Raw genomic sequence first — 21,106 nt, 5'->3', positions numbered from 1 at the left:
AGAAGCAGACTCCCTGCTGAGCAGGGAACCCGATGTGGGACTCGATCCTGGGACTCCAGGATCATGACCTGAGCCAAAAGCAGTCACTTAACCAACTGAGCCACCCAGGCAGGCGCCCCAGGCCTGGATATTGTAAGCACTACATTTGAGGAATATTGTGGGCTACGTAGATACTTGTGGGTTGACCTAAATTCCCAATCACCTCTTACGGCATTGTTTCATGAAAAAGGTGTTTTGAGCTCCATACAACCTGTATGTAAATGAGCTTTTGAAATACAAAGCATTCTATAGTTGGGCATTCTTTTTAAATGTTTATCATTTTTATTTTGTGACTTATTTGAAATTGTAATATGGTATCACTAAGAAGTCAGAATATTTTACCTGAAAGTGATAGTTTTAAAGTATATTATTTTAAACAGTATTTCCTCCAAAGTAAATAACTTTACTTCATTATTTTATTATGTAGAGAGAGCCCCCCTCCCCGCTCCCTCAGAAGGCAGATTTAATTGTATAATAGAAGTGAATGGGGAAAAAATTCTTATCAGAGTTTGCCTATATAAAAATAAAATTTCGTTGTATTCCATTGTCTTTTAAGTAAATTTTACTTGTATTTATAAGTGCCTGTACAATCTGTGGTATGTCCCATGTGACTCTGTATAAAACTACACACTATTTCTAGAGAAGATAACTAAAGGGAGATAGCTGCCTCGATTTAAGCGTACCCCATATAGAGAATGAAAATATAAACCTTCCCATAGGAAAGATTGTAAATTGCCTTGTTCCTTCTGGTCATGCACACTTAATATCTGTCTTTGTTGTTCTCTTTATTGAGTTACACCATACTTTCTTATATTCCGGGGGGGAAAAATCTTTCCATAACTCTCCCTTGAATTATGTGACAATGCCTATTTTTCCTTTTGATTCTTTAGAACTTCTTAAGTCTTTCATGAACAGAAAGATCACATACTAATACATCATTCTTATTTTCTTTTCTTATGCCATTAGAAGCCTATTCTGCCAGTTACGGTTTCGTGTCATTGTATGAAGCTGTGTATGTCTTGGTGATTGTGTCAATAGCCCTTAAAGCATAGGGTCTGAGCGTGGGAAGGCTCCTTCCTGCTTGAGGCCATTTATTGGCTCGTTCCAGAATTTAATAATATGAAGATTTGACTATTGTGAATTCCTTTGGTTAAGCTGAGCTTTTGTAGAATTAAATGTACTATTACTGATTTCTTTTTGCTAAATTGATGTAATTATTTTGCTTTGACAAATTCAGGACCTTTTAATGCCTATCTTGTCACCAATCTTATAGTTGTGTATTTTTTCCCAACGTAACAATGCAGTTTCAAGAGCACTGAATTTTCAGAAGTATGTGAAATTTCTTTTTATAGGTAGCAATAGAAAAATAATATCCTTTAATTGCAGAAGGAGGATTTTGAGTGTGAGCTAGTGAACGTTGAAACCAGAACTGGAATTTGTTTCCAGTCGATTTACATTTGAGTAAAATTTATCCTTCTTTCACTTATGTGTCAAACAATTTATTCAAGACTCTGATGAATTTTAAATATATATGTATAAACCAAAGGATTTTTAAAGGTACCAAAATTAAATATTTAATAAATGTGGAGGTGTTTAGATATGGTACTCTTCTTTGTAATTCTATGACAATAAAGGAGAGAAGATGAAAAGAGCATTCATTTTCTTGAGGTAATAGATTCTATAGGATATATATGGTATTTCTTTCCCAACTGTACATGAAAAAATTGTGGCTCCCCAAACACAATAGGCTCTTTCAACAAACAATAAGTACAACTGTGCATTCACGTACATAAATGGTCAATAAGTTATATTACACGGACATGCAAATATGAATTTCTATGTCAGTAATTTCATTGCAAGCAATAAACCATTTTCTTCACTGAAAGACATGATTTCAGGCTGGTTTTTAAAATCATGTGAGGAAGAACCTGACAATTCAGAGGAAAGTGCTGTAGGAAGATAGTTTAGTTTAGCCTGTTCCCTAGTGGCTTCACATTTTTGTCTTCTGTGAAGTTGAAAAAAATGAACAAATGTCTGGTATTCCATGTACTGATGCAGTCATTCTGATGAGTCATTAGATTTCACAATTAATTTCAAGAAGTCATCCAACCTCTTTTTCCATGAGAGTTCTGACTACCACTAGTCACACATCATTCTACAGAATTAATAGTGAGGCCCTACTAATGACAACTTTAAACTGGACTTAGAGCACCGTTCAACAGGTATTCCCAGGGAGATTCTTTTCTCTGCAACACATCAATGTGCCTGGCTTGTGAGTTTCTTGAAAGTTGGGTACCTGACTTAACTACAATATAAACTACGTTTTCACAAGTTTATTGAGGGCTGTATTGTATGGGAATGACTCAGAGCCTCCCTGACATCGAGATGGATGATGTCTTTTAGGCCTGGCCCTGAGTTTTTGGAGATTCAGTATGAGAAGATGTGTTCTTTAAGGAGCCATTCCATTCGTTAGCCTGTTTTTGTTTTTTTTTTTCCCCAGGGGTTCACAGTTTACTGTGCCCAAACATTATTAGTCTATTGGTGACAAACATGGTAAGAATACAAAATTAAATGCTTTCAACTTTTAAATGAGGTGGCTTCTGGTGTAACTCAGATTACAGTTGGCCTAGAGCTCCACAGTGTTGCTGATGTGCCTTATTTTCACCTGTGTGCTGGAGACAATTCACACCAGCGCCCAGGAGCTGACGGTGCACAGCTCTTTCCAATTAGACTTTCAAAGACGTCAACCTTGGTAGTCTGAAATCAGCCATGTTGGGAGTCTCAACACCAAGGAAATTGGCCCACTGGAAGTGCTCCTCTCCACTCCCCAAGAACCAGTTACTAATAATACGTTTACCAACACACTCCTGCTTTAAAACCAAGAGGTACTAACTTTGCGGTTTTGAGATTTTAAACAGTATCTACCAAGGATTGATCACAGAAGGAATATCAAATAAGGCTTTTGACATTAAGAAATCACAGGGTTAGCCAAACTACCTCCCTTCACTCAAGCATTTATCAAACTTACCTCCTTTCAAACTTGAAAATGAACAAGATAATTTAAGCCTGGGTTAGAATAGACAAATATGTTTTAAGATGTCTTTTTAAATGTTGGTTTGATTTAATAGATCCTTCTGGGTGTAGGGCTTTTCTCCAGTCCGGAGAAAGCTTCTGGTTATGGTTACTAAGGAAGATTCCTTGGGACTGCTAATCTTACCTGGCACGCAAGAGAAGCGGTCCAGTCACCACCGACAAGTCGTGTTCCTTTCCTTTTTTTCCCTCCTTTTCTTTTGTTTGTTTTATTTTTAAGATAACACTTGTCCTTAGGAAAATTACTTACTCAAAGATGTCTTGGGCAGAAAAGCAAAATGTTTCACTTCACTATTTATTGGATCTCTATAAAGCAATGTGCTTTTTTCCTAAGGCTAACAATAGAGTAGGACTAGCATCATACAAAAAAGTCATGTCTTGAATAAAAATATATAGTTTTCATTAGAAAGATGAGAAAGAGCGCCTTTATTGACCAATATGTCACTTAAATATGTTTTGAGGGTAGACTTGTAGAATCATTTCCAACATGAATACAACCGCTATCAAATATATTCTTAACAATGACTTAAAATAGAATGAATTATAAATGGGAAAATTTCTAGGAATGATAATCTCCTTACTGATATAATTAATAGATAATTACTTCAAGTCAAGTGTTAGTTAACCAAGATCAGTTTCTGATATTCAGATATAGTTGTTATCAAGACTGAAAATGGTAACTTTCTTCCCACAGTAGTCTAAATTATATTTAAAATCCTTTATTCCCTTGGGGCAAGAGGGGTAATCTTGAGCTCCTGGCTTCTCATTTACATTTTTCTTTTCTAGCTGTGTCTATAAGACATATCTTAACACTCAGTGCATTTTACATAGCAGGTGTTCTTTCCCTATGTAGCATATATTGGAGAAATGACTAGAACAAATTTAATATAGAACACATTAGGAAATCAGAAAGGGGATCATGCTTGTGGCTAGGGATAACCTTTTTTGTTTTAGCTGGAAAACAAAAACAAAAGCAGCCAGGTCAATTAATTTAAAAAAAATAATGTCTTCATTTGGACTTGGGAGATGCTTCTCTGTTTTCATTGCTCTCAGGAGAACTTCTGTCTTCTGGATGACCTTAAATGTAGCCACATTAACGCTGCTGCCATGTCCCTAATTCAGCCTCAGCTGTGATGTGAGGTGATGCTTAGTCATAAGACGCTGTCGGTCATCTCTTACACCAGGCATCCCACTAACCCTGACAGCTCCCTTTTGGTGGGCACTACATATACGCCAGACCTGTGTAGAGAGCCTTACATACATTGTCCCATGAGGTTGGCAGCATCATAATTCTCATTTTTCAGCTGTTGAAACGAAGGGTTTGGGAGGTTAACTTGCCTTAGGTCTCACAGTTAGCAGCTGTAGAGCCAAAACTCATCTGCAAAGGGACCTAATATCACTGCCCACCCCAGAAGGTTGTTGGGAACATTGAAAGAATTAGCCACTGGAAACTGCCCTTAACGGTGCCTGCAACAAAAACAAGCACTAGGTAAGTCTCAGCTATCATCACCATCATCATCACTATTATCATTAAAACTAGGTCAATTTGGGAAAAAAAAAGTAGGTCAGTTTGATCCCTAATTCGGTGTGATTAAGGCCCACCCAAAATGCCAGGTGAATAGGAGTGCCCTTCCCTCCCCTTCACGCGGCTGTGGTCTCCTTAGAGGATCCCATCGTGAGGCAACTGGTGATAAACGGTGCAGATTTTTACGGCGTTGGTCCTACCTTGCTAGTTTAGAAACACCTTCTCTCGCTATAAGGTGGAATGTTTTTGACTATTTTCAGGTCTGAGGTCTTTTTCTTGAAACTGGAATTAAATCAGGTAGGAAGGAAGTCCTAAGGAATACGTGCTACAGCTGGGGTGTTTCCTCAGCAAACTTAGGTATAATTTTAAATGGCACCTAAGAAAAGAAAGCATTGCTCCATTCCTCTTTTCCTTACATGCAACTGAAGTTTCACACCAGATCAGGTGACAAAAGGAGAAAGGAATTGCTGACATCTGAGAGCTGTTTTGAAGGCGTGACCTCTAGGAGAAGGTCTCGTGCATTGCAACTCCCAGATTTCCTGTTCAGATTTTTAAAATAGCAACTCTTGAACTCAAACAGCACACTCACAGAATAGCCTTCCCTCGCTGGTACTCACCACAGAGACCCCAAGAAGGCTGTCGTGAAGAAAGACCCACATGGTTAAAAATGCTTGAGGACTGTTGCATTTGTGTTTATTTTCAGAACGCCTTTTTGAAGTACATACGCATTCCTAGATTCTATCCTTTCTTTCTAGTCTCCCGTCCCCAAAGAAAACAAATCTACCCCCTAAAATGTACAGGATACCGATGCTTTGTAATGTATCGTCTAAGAGGAAAAAAAGGAAAATCTGATTTTGAAAGTGTTAGGTGAGAATTGGACTGGTTTTTGATATGCCGACGAAGCAGGGGAGAACAGTTTTTTGGGGGAGAAGCAATTAATCTTTAAAAAAAAATTTTTATTCATTTGGGTTCCTTCGTGTTGCTGATAATATGTGAAATTTAGGAATAAAGTAATGAATATTTCATGGAAGAATTTTTCTTTGGAGGAAGGGAAGTATTTCACTGATTTTTTTTAATGTATAAAAATGTGTTACCTACCTGCAAACTTTGTGATATTGACTTAAAAAACGAATTTTATTGAATGGATAGAGTTTTGTGGCAGTGACACTAGGATATGGCTTGTAAATGAGGGTGGGGAAAAAGCATTTTCTTCATATGAAGGTTATATTGTTTTTGTTTAAATTAGAAATTAATCATTTAGGGTTTATTTTGTCACATCAATTTTGATGTACTGAGAAAGCCATAGTTATAATGTCTCTCTTCCATTTTTGCACTCTCATTAGCTAGTTCTCAGAGACCAGTTTTCTCAAATAACCAGGCAACTAATGGGGGCACTATCCAGGAAGGCAGGATGGAGGATTATGATGAGCCTCACATGAATGCTTGCGATGTTATCTTCAAAAGAGCATATCCATGAAGTTGTACTTTGTGTTAAAGGCCTTGGCTTGACACATGTAAACACTTAAGAAATGCCTCAGTTTGCCTTGGCATTGAGGAACTTCAAGAAATGGAAGTAGCCCAGGCCTCTGCAAGACAGGGTTTTGTGGATTTGCTTCTGTGTGTAATGTAGTGATGCAGGCTGAGGAAAGGCTCCTGGCCCTGGAAAAGCATCTAGGCCTTGCAGGGTCTCAACTTTGGCTGCACATGGGAGCATCTGGAGCCCAAAGTATTACTGATTCCTGGTCCCAGCCCCTGGGACTGTGATCTCCTGGGTCTGCCATGTAGCCTGGGTATTGGAATTTTTGCTTCTCAGAGTGGGTTCTGTGGATGGGCAGCAGTTGCGTTACCTGGGAGCCTGTTATGAATGCAGAGTCTCAGGCCCCACCCAGCACAACTGGGTCAGAGACTGCATTGCAACAAGAGCCCCGAGTATGTACATTCAAGTCACTGGATGGTGTCTAGAATAGGTGTTAAAAACAGGTTTTGGGCTCTTCCCCCTAAGCGGCCTGAGGTGACCTCTGAAAATGGTTCGCTGTTCACTTGACCCAGAAAACCCTACGAAATCATGTAAATCAAATCAAGAGGTTCAAATCTTCGTGTTCACTTTAAGAACACACGTGAAACTGCCCAGGCCATCAAGGGTATGCATATCCGAAAAGCCACCAAGTATCTGAAAGACGTCACTTTACAGAAGCAGTGTGTGCCATTCCGTCGCTACAATGGTGGAGTTGGTAGGTGTGACCAGGCCAAACAGTGGGGCTGGACACAAGGTCGGTGGCCCAAGAAGAGTGCTGAATTTTTACGGCACATGCTTAAAAATGCAGAGAGTAATGCTGAACTTAAGGGTTTAGATGTTGATTCTCTGGTCATTGAGCACATCCAGGTGAACAAAGCCCCCAAGATGCGGCGTAGAACGTACAGGGCTCATGGTCGGATTAACCCGTACATGAGCTCTCCCTGCCACATTGAGATGATCCTTACTGAAAAAGGGCAGATTGTTCCTAAACCAGAAGAGGAGGTTGCACAGAAGAAAAAGATAGCCCAGAAGAAACTGAAGAAACAAAAACTTATGGCCCGGGAGTAAATTCTGCAGAATAAATGCAAATAAAAATAAAAAGAGAATGTTGGTGGCCTTTTATTATTAAACATATTTCAAGTAAAAAAAAAACAGGTTTTGGGTGGAATGAGGATAAGCTTGATTTGGACTTGCTGAATTTGAGGTAAGGGCAAATATCAATGTAGAAATATACTGAACGTAGTTGGGGAGAGCCACCTGGGAGGTCCTGGTGATTAGTGCATACCTGCCTTTGGAATCTCTTGACCTGGAATGTTATTCTTTCTACTCTCCCTGAAACATTGGAAGGAAATAGACGATGGCTGCCCAGGGCCCTTCTCTAACTTAACAACCAGGGAGAAAATAAGAAGGGTGTTTCCACTTTCATAAGACCTTAGTGTGAGGTGACAGTATAATGGGTGGTATCGGGAGGAACTGGTTTGATTTCATCTATTCCTATTTAATCTCTATCGTGTCTTCTCCAATCACATGATAACTTATATGTCAGTGTGCAATGTGGGGAGGAAAAAGACATCAAACATTACGGAATGACTTTCTTTTCTGGAGCCACTTCCATTGACTCTTATTATACAAACCCTCACTGAGCCAGGGAGCCCAAGAATTACTGATCTAAGACCTTTTGGAGACCACCTGCTTTGACATCTATTTCAATGCTAGCAGGAAATTTCAGAAACAACCAATTTAACTGAGCCCAAATGATGTGCTCACTGAGGTTTGGTAAAACGCCTACAGTTGAGACCTAGAAAGTAAATTCAGTCTTCCCTCTGAGTCATTTGTGACTTTTAATAGATTTTGAGAACTGACAGAATTGCCAAGAAAGCAAATAGTTTTATTCATATGACTATACAGTTATTCTCAATTACCAAATTCAATTAACGAACACCACAATTATTTTGTAATATAAAGGGCAACCTGAGAAAAGAATTTTTTTTTTTTTTGGTGGGGGAAAGTGACCATAAATTATTAAAACATGAAGGATACAGCAAAGATACACAGTGAGTAAAAACATATATATCAGGAAAATCAATACCACCTTCCAGAGTGCTTTTCAAATGTAAGGATTTTGTAGGCTAATAGAAGTCTTTGGAACACATATCTGGATTTGACGGCAATAGGCAGTCTGTTTGTTCTTTAGGATGAATTATGGCATGGGTTTGGTTTCCCATACATTCTCTAAATGCTATGCTACTACAGCAAACAGCCCAATCATTTCTTTTTAACACTTAGTTATTTTTTGGTGGATGGCTTCCCTTGTTCCTCCTTCCCTAGGCGCTCTCCCTCACCCCCACCCCCAAAGGCTTTCAGGAGATTAGGCAACCCAAAGAAACTGCCAGTGATAGTGTTTTGCTAATTCTATAAATATTTCTGTAAACTTGACTAGAGTGAGGCATAATTTCAGCAATTGGAGTAATGGGCTTTCCTGCTGCTGCTGCATCCAGATTGCAAGCGCTCCGCCTTGCTGAGTAATTACTCCCACGGTTGCTGCCTCCCAACACTGTCATTAGGCTTCTCTACACTAGGTGTGAGGTTGTAGGGAACATAACGTAAACATCACCATTCTGGAAATTAGCTGCCCCCAAGTTCAGCAGTGAAGATAGTAACAGTAAGTTTCTTTCCAGAACCCCAAGTATTGATTTGTTGGTAAACCCAGGTGGGGTTTGTTTGTTGATACACTGTTATTCTCCTGATCCCCAGGTGATGTTTATACAATGAGAGGTTAAATCCCGCAGGCCTCTTTAAAAATTTAGTTCCCATAGGGCCGCCTGGGTGGCTCAGTCGTTAAGCGTCTGCCTTCGGCTCAGGTCATGATCCCAGGGTCCTGGGACCGAGCCCCACATCGGGCTCCCTGCTCGGCGGAGGGCCTGCTTCTCCCTCTCCCACTCCCCCTGCTTGTGTACCCCCTCTCGCTGTGTCTCTCTCTGTCAAATAAATAAAATCTATAAAAAAAATTAGTTCCCATATTTGAGGTCTTCTCAGAGAAAGGGCCCCAAACAGTGGTTTGCCTGTTTGAAATATCAAGTACTCAGGAAGTACCTAAGGAATAGAACTTTGTAATAAAATAATTTTTTTTAAATTAAATGTTCTGAATTCCTGTGTGCAGCCTTGTTCATAGGGCATGTTCAGCTCGTGACTCCTGGTCTCCCTTGCCTTGCTCTCCTCACTTTCTTCCCTACCTCATCCCTCCAGATGCTGTACCTCTCAATTACCCTACTCCAATTTGATATCTCTGTGACTTCAGCTTAAAAACTTCTAGTTGTTTCTGAAGCATGTGTAGCAAAGTCTGTGTCTCGAGCCTGACCCAGGTTTGGAATTGACTGTGTGCCAGACCGGATGGCAGCTCCTCTGTGAGGGGTGGGCATGAGCATGTTGTGTGTGCGAGTTATCTTGTCGTTTTAGACCCTAGGTGTCAGGAGGTCAGGAAAGGTAGTAGCTCTACTTTAATTAACACCCTATTTTAGCACCTGATACAGGGTCATTAACACACTAACGGTTAGATATTAGAGTTTATCTGCTTTCCATCAGAATTTCGCTTCCTACAGTATACTGTATTTCTTTCATGCTAATGAAAGATATATTTTAATGGCCTCTAAATTGTCAATTGAGAGGGTAATTAGTTCTAATTTGGTGTTAATGCTATGAACATAGAGTAAGAAACTAATTGACATGGCATGCTACCAGCTAGAATTTTATGAACTAAAACTTCTTATCTCTTGCACAACAGTGAGTGATATTATGGAGGTGCCATTTAGGACCAAAGTCCTCTTTGCCATTTAGGACGAAGGACGGCTTTGCCTCCGGGTGTTCTGCACCTCATGAATGGTGAATGCAGTACTGATGGCTTGCTGATGGCCGGCCGCTTTGATTTTCCCAGTCCAACAGAGCTGCCTTAAACCTACTTTAGGGGAAATTGGTCTAAAAACCTAGATGCATATTTGGTTAGCACATTTTTTTCTTTTTTTTTTTTTAAGATTTTATTTATTTATTTGAGAGAGAGAGAATGAGAGACAGAGAGCACGAGAGGGAAGAGGGTCAGAGGGAGAAGCAGACTCCCTGCTGAGCAAGGAGCCCGATGCGGGACTCGATCCCGGGACTCCAGGATCATGACCTGAGCTGAAGGCAGTCGCTTAACCAACTGAGCCACCCAGGCGCCCAGCACATTTTTGTTTTCAATTGCATTTGTTTTTCCGACCAGATACAAGGAAGTCCTTGGAGACTGCAGGATACACAAAACGAGAGAATAGCCATTCCCTGCATCTAACAAATCTAGAGTCTAATAGAAATAGCAATACGGGGCACCTGGGTGGCTCAGTTGGTTAAGCGTCTGCCTTCAGCTCAGGTCGTGATTCTGGGGTCCTGGGATCGAGCCCCGCAGCTCAGCGGGGAGCCTGTTTCTCTCTCTTTCCCTCTGCTGCTCCCCCTGCTTATGCAGTTTCTCTCTGTGTCAGATAAATAAATAAAATCTTTTTTAAAAAAGTTAAAAAAGAAATAGCAATACATTCACCAAGCAGGACTTAATATTTTATCTCAGACCTCCAATGTCTATGACTTCATTTGATCTTCACAATAATTGAGGTCAGGGCAGGTATTATTATACCCATTTCATAGTTGAAAGTACCAAGGTTCAGAGAGTTTACATAACTTGTCTGTGATTATGTGGCTGGTTAAGTGGTAGAGGCAAGCCAAGGAGTTGAATCTTCTGACTCCCGCTCCCAGAGCGCTCCCTGATCACATCCTACTTCTCTGGTCTGTTTATTTCTATAATCTTATTATGTGATTCTAAGCAATTGCTGTTCCCTTAAAAATTCAGAAAATTTATGTAATCATAACCCAGCTAACGCACCACCTTTTTACCTCCCTACTCCCTGACCCTTGACAAATGCTGCTTAACTCTGTCCTAGCCGGAGCTCAGGAAAACTATCTTGGAAAAAGAGGTGAAAAGGAGAGAAAGCAAAAAGAATCAGATTTGAGTTCTTCTTTTTGGTTTCCTTTAGAGAACATTTCAACCTCTGCCCTAAGATGTCAGTGCTAAGTTTAACCCAGAGTAGTTTTTCAAAGAGGAAGCCTGTCAGTCACTCTGGCTGCTCCCTGGCGGATCCTAGCCTGGGCTAGTCTTAGCAGAACTGTCGTTGGTCCATTTCAGATTATTTCACACCTGCATACCTGATACACAGTCTTAATACCTGGTTTGTGTTCGTGTGTTTGTTTGACTGTGATTCATCTTTTAGTTTACGATTCCTTAGATGCTCCCTGAGAATATGGGCAGGAAAACAAAGACAAGGAGATGGAAGGTGTCGGCTCTGCTGAGTGTGAGTGGCTCTGCTACGGTGTGGGCAGGGCAAGGCATCCCTGTGGATGCCTTTGTTCTATTTGTGTCCCTCTGGTAGTTTATTGTAAACTGTAGGTCAAAAAGTAATATTAGGTATAAAATCCAGACTGGACAATTTCTCGTTTCATGCAGAGAGGGAGTTTTAAAGGAAATCAGCTGACTTCCTGACTTGCTGAATGAAGTGTGAGTTTTAGTTTCTATCCTGTTAGGAAATGACATGTGAATAGAGTGCTTGTAGAAGCAGGCTTTTATTTTTGTCAATGGCTGGAAACTTGTAAAAAAGAGAAGAGAGGTCTGTTTATTTTAGCATATCAAGATTCATTTCTGCGAAACAAAGGCAGAAAATAAGAGCTTCTGCATCCTTTGGTGGTCTCCGTCCTGAAATTCCATGTCTTCTCTCCTTCTGCCCGGGGAGCTGTTGGGTTGCCGCGGCAACGTGACTCCTCCCGCACAACCCTGTAAGATTAACTGGATACAGATTTAGCAGCAAGGGAGGCCAAGATCAAAATCCAAATTTAGGGCACTGATCACATAAAGTGGGAGGTCTGAGGCCACTCTGCGTCCCTCCGCAGGCTGCACATGAAGTGATGGGCGTTTTGCCCTGATGGCTTAGGTGCTGCTGCTCAGGGACCCCGTGAGCCGTGGGGAGCTTGCCTGCCACTCTGCAGCTGGGGCGCACCCAGGAAGGTAGTTTGGGATGACTGTGTGGATGAAGAATATTTAGTGCAATATTTAGCGTAACCCTGTATCGAATGAAACTGCTGGTGCTCTGAGAGGCAAACATGAGACTGTTTGGGCAAGGAACCACAGAGAAGGGCTTTGAGTAGGTTCTGTAAACATGAAGCTACTCTGTCCTCCAGAATGCTGTCTGGGAGGGGAGGGGGCTTAGGGACCCTCAAGGTGGTGATAGCTATAACAATTGCTCGTGTTGAGTGGGCACTTACTACATGCTAAGCACTTTGTAACACACTTAATCCTCATAACAACCTTTTGAGCTAGTTGCTGTTATTTGAAACACAAGGAAACTGAGGCAGGGAGAAGTTCATGAACTTACATGAAGTTCTGTGGTTTGTAAATGGCGGACTGGGATTTCAACCTTTGTAGCGTGAACCTGAATCCAGGGTCTTCATTCTCTTAATACTGCCTCCAGAGGATCTTTTCTTAACCCCTTGAGGGCTCGCAGGTAGAGTATTCAAGGAAACGTAACTGCATGTTTTTAAACATGAATACCGGGTGCCTGGGTGGCTCAGTTGGTTAAGCGACTGCCTTCGGCTCAGGTCATGATCCTGGAGTCCCTGGATCGAGTCCCGCATCGGGCTCTCTGCTCAGCAGGGAGTCTGCTTCTCCCTCTGACCCTTCCCCCCCTCATGTGCTTTCTCTCTCTCTCATTCTCTCTCTCTCAAATAAATAAATAAAATCTTTTAAAAAAATAAAATAAACATGAATATCCTTATAGGGTGAATTGTGTCCCCTCAAAAATGTTGGAAGTCCTCACTCCCCAGTGGCTGTGAATGTGACCTTATTTAGAAATAGGGTCTTTGCAGACGTAATGGAGTGAAGATGAGGTCATTAGGTGGGTGCTAGTCCAATGACCGGTGTCCTTACAAGAAGAGGAAAATACCCAGTGAAGACAGACACGCTGGGAGCATCGTGTGACCCCAGAGGCAGAGGCTGGAGGGATGCAGCTGTGAGCCAAGGGCCACCAAGCCAGGAGTGACGGCCACCACCAGAAGCTAGGAAGAAGCGAGGAAGGATTCCACCAGAGTCTCAGAGGGAGCGGGCCCCGGCTGGCACCTTGATTTCCAACTTCTGGCCTCCAGAACAGGGAGAGAATACATATCTGCCATTTAAGCTACTCAATTTGTTACAGCCGTCCTAGGAAGCGAATATAATATGTGCTTGTTGTACCAGATTCAGTCAAGACAGAGACATACAGAGTGACACATGAACATTTCCTATTCCACTTTATCTCCCCCTTCCCACCATACTGCTAATTGCTAAGGACGATTTGTCTCCTTTATGCATATATATTTACATTAGTTTTTATATAATGGGCCTGTATTATATGCATTTTGCTGTATCCTTTTTTTTTTTTTTAAGATTTTATTTCTTTATTCCAGAGAGGGAGAGAGAGAGCAGGGGAGGAGCAGAGGGAAAGAATCTCAAGTGGACTCTGCGCTGAGCATGGAGCCCAGTGCAGGGCTCGATCTCAGGACCCCAAGATCATGACCTGAGCCCAAACCAAGAGTTGGATGCTTAACTGACTGAGCCACCCAGGTGCCCCCTAGCCTTTTTATTTTTAAGTTTACTTGTGTATCTTGGAGATCTCTAAGTCTTTAGCTTATTTAATCATAAAATACATATAGCATAACATGTACCGACTTAACCACTTTTAAGTGTGCAGCTCAGTGGTATTAACTACATTCCACTGTTGTGCAATCACCACCAACACTCGTCTGCAGAACTCTTTCCATCTTGTAAACCTGAAACCCCACGTCCATTAAATAGAAATTCCCCATTCCTCGCTCCCCTTAGCCCTGGGCAACTATTCTTCTACTGTCTCTTTCTAGGAATGTGACTACTCCAGGTATGTCCTAGAAGTGGAGTCATAGAGCATTTGTCTTTTCATTACAGGTTTATTTCACTTACCATATCCCCCAGGTTCAGCCATGTTGTGGCATGTATCAGAATGTTCTTCCTTTTTGAGGCTGAATAATATTCCACCATGTATCTGAACCAGGTGTGTTTCTCCATTCATTTGCTGAGGGACACTTGGGTGGCTTCTACCTTTTGGCTAGTGTAAATAATGCTGCTATAAACATGGGTGTACAAATATCTCTTTGAGATCCTGCTTTCAGTTCTTTTGGATATATACCCAGAAGTGGAATTGCTAGATCATATGGTAATCCTATTTTTAATTTTTTGAGGACTTGCCATACTGTTCTCCACAGCAGCTGCACCAATTTTGCATTCCCACCAGCAGTCTACGAGGGTTCCAGTATGTCTGCGTCCTCGCCAACACTTGCTATTTTTTATAGTAGCCATCTTAATGGATATGAGATGATATCCCATGGTGGTTTTGGTTTGCATATCCCTAACGACTAGGGGACGCTGCACCTCTTTTCATGTGCTTATTAGCTACTTGTATGTCTTCTTTGGAGAAGTGTCCATTCAGGTCCTTTGCCCCTTTTTATGCTCAGGTTGTTTGTTTTTTTGTTGTTGAGTTGTAACAGTTCCTTAAGTATTCTGGGATGTCCATCCTTATCAGGTATTCTCAGGTATTCTCTCGCCACTAGCTGAGAATGCATTTGTGCATTCTCATAGGGAGGGCTCATGTGTGGGGAAACACATACTAAAAATTACTGTTGATCTAAAGCATTGAAAATTTTTGTGCATTTTTGGTAAAAAGGTTCTTACTGTTTTGACTCTGATCATCTAAGCCCTAGACTCTTGGGCACTAATTTTCATTCATTCGTTCATTCATTCATTCATTCATTCATGACTACTAAACATGAGGTGCTATTCTAAATGTTGGGGTTGTAGAACTGAACTGTACACACACAGCCCCTGCCCACATGGACCTTACATTCTAATGGGGTCTAGTGAGCTTGTATACTTAGTACAGTAAATATTCACTGCCCTCCCCACAAAGAAAAAACAAATAATTTTAGATAATGACCCTAGTGAAGTCGTAAGATAAACACACATTAACAAATAAGCCATTTATTAGTAGATATATAAAGAAAATACAAGTGTTATGAGATAGAGTGACTTGGGTGTGCTCTTTTGTTCTTTTGGAAAAACCTCAGCAATCTGTTTTTAATTATTCAGTTCTTTGAATAAGCTATGGGTATATGTCTGTGCGTCCACAACAAAATCAAAAGACAAAAAAGAGTATGCAGTGAGGGCGCCTGGGTGGCTCAGTCGTTAAGCGTCTGCCTTCGGCTCGGGTCGTGATCCCAGGGTCCTGGGATCGAGTCCCACATTGGGCTCCCTGCTCTGCGGGAAGCCTGCTTTTCCCTCTCCCACTCCCCCTGCTTGTGTTCCTGCCCTCGCTATGTCTCTCTCTGTCAAATAAATAAATAAAATCTTTAAAAAAAAAAAAAAGAGTATGCAGTGAAATGTCAGATTTCTTCCACCCCTGCCCTTAAGCTACCTGGTTTCCCTTTTTAGAGTAGCCACAGCTTCCTACATACTATTCTACTCTTTCTTACATGTCTTTGTGTAGATGGATGCAAACATATATATTTGCCCTCTTTAAAATAAGGAGTAAAAACTCCATGAGGTTAAAACACTATTCTATAGTTTTTTTCACTCAATAACATGTCTTAAAGATCAGTCCATATCAGTGTGTTTATAATGCCTTATTCCCTTTAATGGCCACATAGTATTTCACCATGAGAATGTGTACTGGGAAGCATTATAGTATAAAGACTCAGAACCTGGGGTCTGACTCCCCACTTTACCACTTATTAGCTGTGCATCTTGTGTTAGTTTCCTAAGCTCTCCTTAGCTTTCTCCTCACAAAGAGGGCTTATAATACTACTTAGCTCATAAGGTTGTTAGATACCAAATACACTTATTTTATGTTATTATATGTAATAATTTATCTAAGGACCAGTTACTGATGGACATTGAGGGTGTTGCCAGCATTTTGCTATTAGAGGCAACACAGTAATAAATAATCCTGTAACATATACCATTTCACACATGTACAAGTTTATATTTAGAATGAATTCTTAGAAGTAGAATTGCTGGGTCAAATGGCTAGGTATGTGCATTTAGGTTTTGATGGATATTGCCAACTGGCCGTCTAAAGAATCCTGACTGAAGTGTATAAGGGAGGGTAGGTGGGGTGGAGTCAGGGGCTACTCTATATTGGGTGGTCAAGGAAGGGTCACTCTGTGGACGTGACATTGAGGGTAAGTCCCAGACGATGAGCCAGCCAGCTATGTAAGATCTAGGGTCACAACGGCTAGGACTAAGCTACAAGACAGAAGTAGTAGCCCTGGTGTGTTCAAGGACTGGAAGGCATACAACCGTGGCTGAAGGCTGGTGGTTGAGGAGGAGGGTGCCTGGCCGTGAGTTGGACAGGAAGGCAGATTTCATATTGACTCAACCTAAGAGTGTGTTCTAAGTGGACTGGAAGCTATTAGAGGGTCTAAAGGTTGGTTTTATCAGATGGCTCTGGTTTTGAGGTAGAGACTAGACAGTTGGGGCAAGTGGAAGGAGGCAGAGAGATTAATGAGGAGCTATTGCAGTGACTCACGCGAGAGAGAGCATGGAGCTCAGGGGCCTGCGCTGGAAGTAGAGATGGAGGAAGTGGAGTCTGCAGGCTTTGCTGATGGACTGGATATGGAGGACTGAGGGGTGGGAGCAGAGGTGCAGGTAGGAGGAAGACAGGGAGAGAGAGAACTCAAGGATGATGGTGCCCTCTTGGCTCTGTCCCTCACTAGAGGTATGACCCTGGACAATCATCTCACCTCTCTGTGCTTCACTGTCCTTTATAAAATGAGAATAATCATCTCACCATTCTCGTATTATAAATAAGTGACTTAATGTGTGTGTTAAGTGCTTTCAATTTGGGACATGTTGAATTTGAGATGTTTATCATAGTTCCAAGTCCAGTGTTAAACAAGCAGTTGGACATACAAGTCTAGAATTCAAGAGAGTGATCAAGGGTGGGGATATGGACTTGGGAGTTGTTTGCTCTACAGACCATCAGCATGGCATGAAACTGCATGAGGGTAGATAGAGGAGAGACAAAGACCAAGAACTGAGTCCTTTTAGCATTAAGAGGCTGGGAGAAGATTGGGAACTAGCCAAGGAGGATGAACAGGAACCCTCAGTGAGGTTATGTTCACTTGGTTCTAAAATGGCCTTTTAGGATCCCCCGCAGATGAAATTTCTTTCCCTTTTGTTTTATGTGCCACTCGGGATCTCTTGAATTCTTGAAATTTTTATTAAGAATTCTTCATACACCAACAAACAGTGCCCAGACTCCGTAAGCTCTCTGCTAACACGTTCTTATATGTAAGGAAGGATTCAAACATCAGAATAGGTCAGTTTTTGCACCCAGTCCCAACGTTTATAGCTTTTTGCCAAATGTTCACCATCCATACATCCTTTCTTCCTGGAAACGATATAAATCCCTGAGGCTGTTTTTGCTACAAGGAGATTATGGCACAGCATATGGAGTCTTCACTGTCCAGGAGCAGAAGAAGTCTTGTCTTTGCTCAAGCAAGCCACTTGGTGAATGCCACAGGCTTGGGCCAACTGTGAGTCCTCGTGATTCATGGGTGACTGTACCAGGGAGCTCTAGCATGGAGCAGCTGGTCTTAGGAGCATACTAACCTGATGTTTCCCATACTGTTGTGCATGGAATTTGCCCCATTTGTCATGCTGAGTTGGCTCTCTAATCCTATACAAATCTCTGTACACATTAATATTTTACCTTGAAGCAAGGCAATGGAATTCTAGAATATTGGCATCCTGAGGGTGAATATTTAGTGACTGATATTATAAACTTTTAACATTATAGATATCCTCTGTCTTAACGAGAAGAAATGTGGAAAAAAGGAGAAGTTATAATAAATTATCAAAGAGGCTGTTAAATTCCTTCATTTAAAAGCATATTCATCTATAAGTCCTTAGTTTATAAGATTTGTCTGTAAGTAAAATGGTTTGTTACTATTCTTTGAGCAACAAGAGAGGTTTTGTTTTTTGTTTTTTTTTAAGGAGATTAAGCCAGTCACTTACTGTATTGTTTCAGGATAGATTATACTCTGAGTTATAATAGTATCTCAAAGTTAACTTCTATTATCATGGAAACTATTCATAATGATTTCTAGGCAGGCTAGAAATTGAAAACTTGGTTCTATTATCTGGGTCCAGTGTCTACTCATGTTCTAGGAGAGTGGACATGTGACCAGTCCTATTTTCAATGCTGTCGTTGAAGAAATGTTCCTCCCTAAATTACACAGGATTGACTTTGCCTTTTGGCATGTCTTATTTTTTAAAATCTGATCAAGTTTAGGCTTATTAACTGTGGGGCTCAGAATCCCATTTGTCTCTCTAGATGCCAGAGTAAGGTTGGCATGCCGGGGGGAGGGGACACGGCTTAACAGATCCGTGGGCCATGCCACTTGGTACTTGTTGACTCCAGCAAAATACTTGACTCTCTAAGCTTCTGTTTCTTCACCTCTATTATGGGGGAAATAACCTGCATTACAGTTATTGTGAGAATTAAACAAAATATCAGATGTAAAGTTCTTGGCGCCATGCTGGATGCTTGGGAGCACGGAGCCAAGGCGGCTGTTCTTGACACCGTTGTCACTGTGATCTCTCCAGCCTGCCCTGCAGTCTGGAAGACGTAAGAAAAGAAACAGGGTGGTTGAGCCTCTGTGAAATCTCTCAGCATCTTTGCTTTTCAAGCGTGTCTGCGCCCTTACCGAAAACATCCTGCCTTCACCTCACCCTGCCTTCTGTCTCAACTGAGGCATCAGGGTTGGGGATGAGGGGACGTAGAAGCCGTAGGGGGGTAGCCAGCCTCGCCGGTGGGGGCCACTCCTCCCTGTCGTCACCAGCTGGGCCACAAGAAGCAGTGGCAGCTATTGTGGCCTGATAGGGTGGGGTTGGTAGTTCTCTTCCTTCCCTCGAGGGGGGTCCTCACACTCAGACTCTCTCAGCATTTCTATGTAGACCTGCGTCCCTTGTTCAACCCTGGGGTTTTTAGGTTATTTCTCCTTTGCTTTGGGATTCTAAACAAGTCAGTTTATATCACACTGCTTCCATTTCCTCAGTATGCCAGTGGTGCCTGCTACTTGCCTACCTTGATTAGGTGTTTTAAATGTCAAATTGGTATTGATTAACACACACACACACACACACACAAAATTACTTGCTACCAGGTTCTAGTTCTAACACATCTGAGTCACTGATGAGGTTATAAAGAGGTCTAGCATTCTGCTATTGACAAACTACTCCCTTTTAAAATACCAAATCCTTGCAATTCTGTTTATTTTTAACAGAATACGTTTGGCAAAAAAGTCAGCATGCATTGGCTAATTAAAGCAAAATATCTGTGTTTGATAAAAAATATAACCTGCATATTTTGTTTCCTGCGTGCCTTTAAATCATCATATGCAAAACCTGTTACCCTGAGCCAATCAAGAAAGAGAGTGACTTGTGTTGGCCTTCCCCTCAATCAAATGAAACACAGTACAGAACTACTACCTTCCCCCCCCCTCAGGAATGTTCTCTTTCCCTCTCTCTCTTGCCCCTGTCCCCACTGTCCTCTGTCTCCATCCCTCTTTCTCATCATAGGATGTGGCAGCTTTTGTGCCATGGGTTTCCATGTTTTACTCTGGTTTTATAAATTCTTTTTCATGGCCATAAAGATCTCTGAAATCTCTTATCTGTGTTTGGAATGTAAGAAATCCCAATTGACACAGATTCGGTTATTTATTGATTTAGAAGAAGAATATGGAACGGCAAAGACAGTGTCAGGATGTATGTATCTCATTTTGGTTGATGGGCCCCTAAGACAAGTCTGTTTGGGGACTCACCATTGAGGAAACCTGTTCCCAGTGGAAGGGGCCCCTTTTCCGAACTGATTCTATTCTGGGTGGTCGTTTAATTGTGAAGAAGTTGGCAGTTTTGTTTGCAGACTCTCTGGTTTTCATTAGCAGTCTAGTGGTGACAGTTAGCTTTAGCTGTTTCCTCCTGTCACTGCTCACAGGAATGGTGCTGGATGCTCAGAGGTGGCACGAGGCTTTTGGGGTGGCAGCAGCTTCATCAGTGTGCTCTCACCCCAGCCCTCTACTGTCACAGTAGCATGTCGTGCCTCCGAGAATGAGAACATTGCTGATTAGTGTGCCTGGTGCACTGGGCAGGCTGTGGGGGAAGTGCCATGGTATGATCTCTGTTGATTTCCCAACAATTACATTCTCCTTGCTTCCTACTGGCCTTCGCCTTACACACAGACTACATTTTGTCTTCCATTATGAAGAATGTCCTTTTGGTCTTTCCCAGTAGGATTCTTGCAGGTTTCTTCTCAGCGTCTATAACCTCATCCCTCTCCTGATCTTGAACTTCTCCTCTCTTCGCTTCACCCTTTCAATCCTGCTGAATAAAAGCTTGACTTTCACCTCCTGATTTTTAAAAAGATTTATTTATTTATTTGAGAGAGAGAGAGGGAGAGAGCACTAGCAGGAGGGGCAGATGGAGAGGGAGAGAGAAACTCAAGCAGACTCTGCACTGAGTGTGGAGCCTGGAAGCGTGGCTCAATCCCACGACCGTGAGATCATGACCTGAGCCAAAACCAAGAGTCAGAAGCTTAACCAACCGCACCGCCGAGGCGCCCCTCACTTCCTAATGTTTTTATCCTCTCTCTCAACAGTCTACCGAAAAGAAAAGTATGTGCTCAGGGAGAATTGCACTTAATCATGAATTAAGCTCTCTGGGCTTTAGTTCGTTTTCTCATCTGTGAAATGGGGATAATAATTTACCCCATCATTGGGTTATTGTCCAGTTGAGCCAGATAAAACAT

At 41.7% G+C, this 21,106-nt stretch overlaps 2 protein-coding genes across 3 annotated transcripts in view; both read left to right on the top strand.

Moving 5' to 3' along the window:
• Positions 1-21,106, top strand: part of SAMD4A (sterile alpha motif domain containing 4A) — a 206,452-nt gene that overhangs the window by 41,988 nt on the left and 143,358 nt on the right. The window lies entirely within an intron of this gene.
• On the top strand, positions 6,702-7,268 carry LOC113908956 (60S ribosomal protein L17-like). The gene has a single exon (XM_035727928.1). The coding sequence runs from the start codon at positions 6,798-6,800 to the stop codon at positions 7,236-7,238; it is 441 nt and encodes a 146-aa protein (XP_035583821.1). The 5' UTR covers positions 6,702-6,797; the 3' UTR covers positions 7,239-7,268.

This window comes from Zalophus californianus, chromosome 6 (assembly GCF_009762305.2).
Source record: "Zalophus californianus isolate mZalCal1 chromosome 6, mZalCal1.pri.v2, whole genome shotgun sequence".
Lineage (NCBI taxonomy): Eukaryota > Metazoa > Chordata > Mammalia > Carnivora > Otariidae > Zalophus > Zalophus californianus.
Note: the sequence above shows the minus strand (reverse complement) of the source record. Positions and strands in the feature narration are given on the sequence as shown.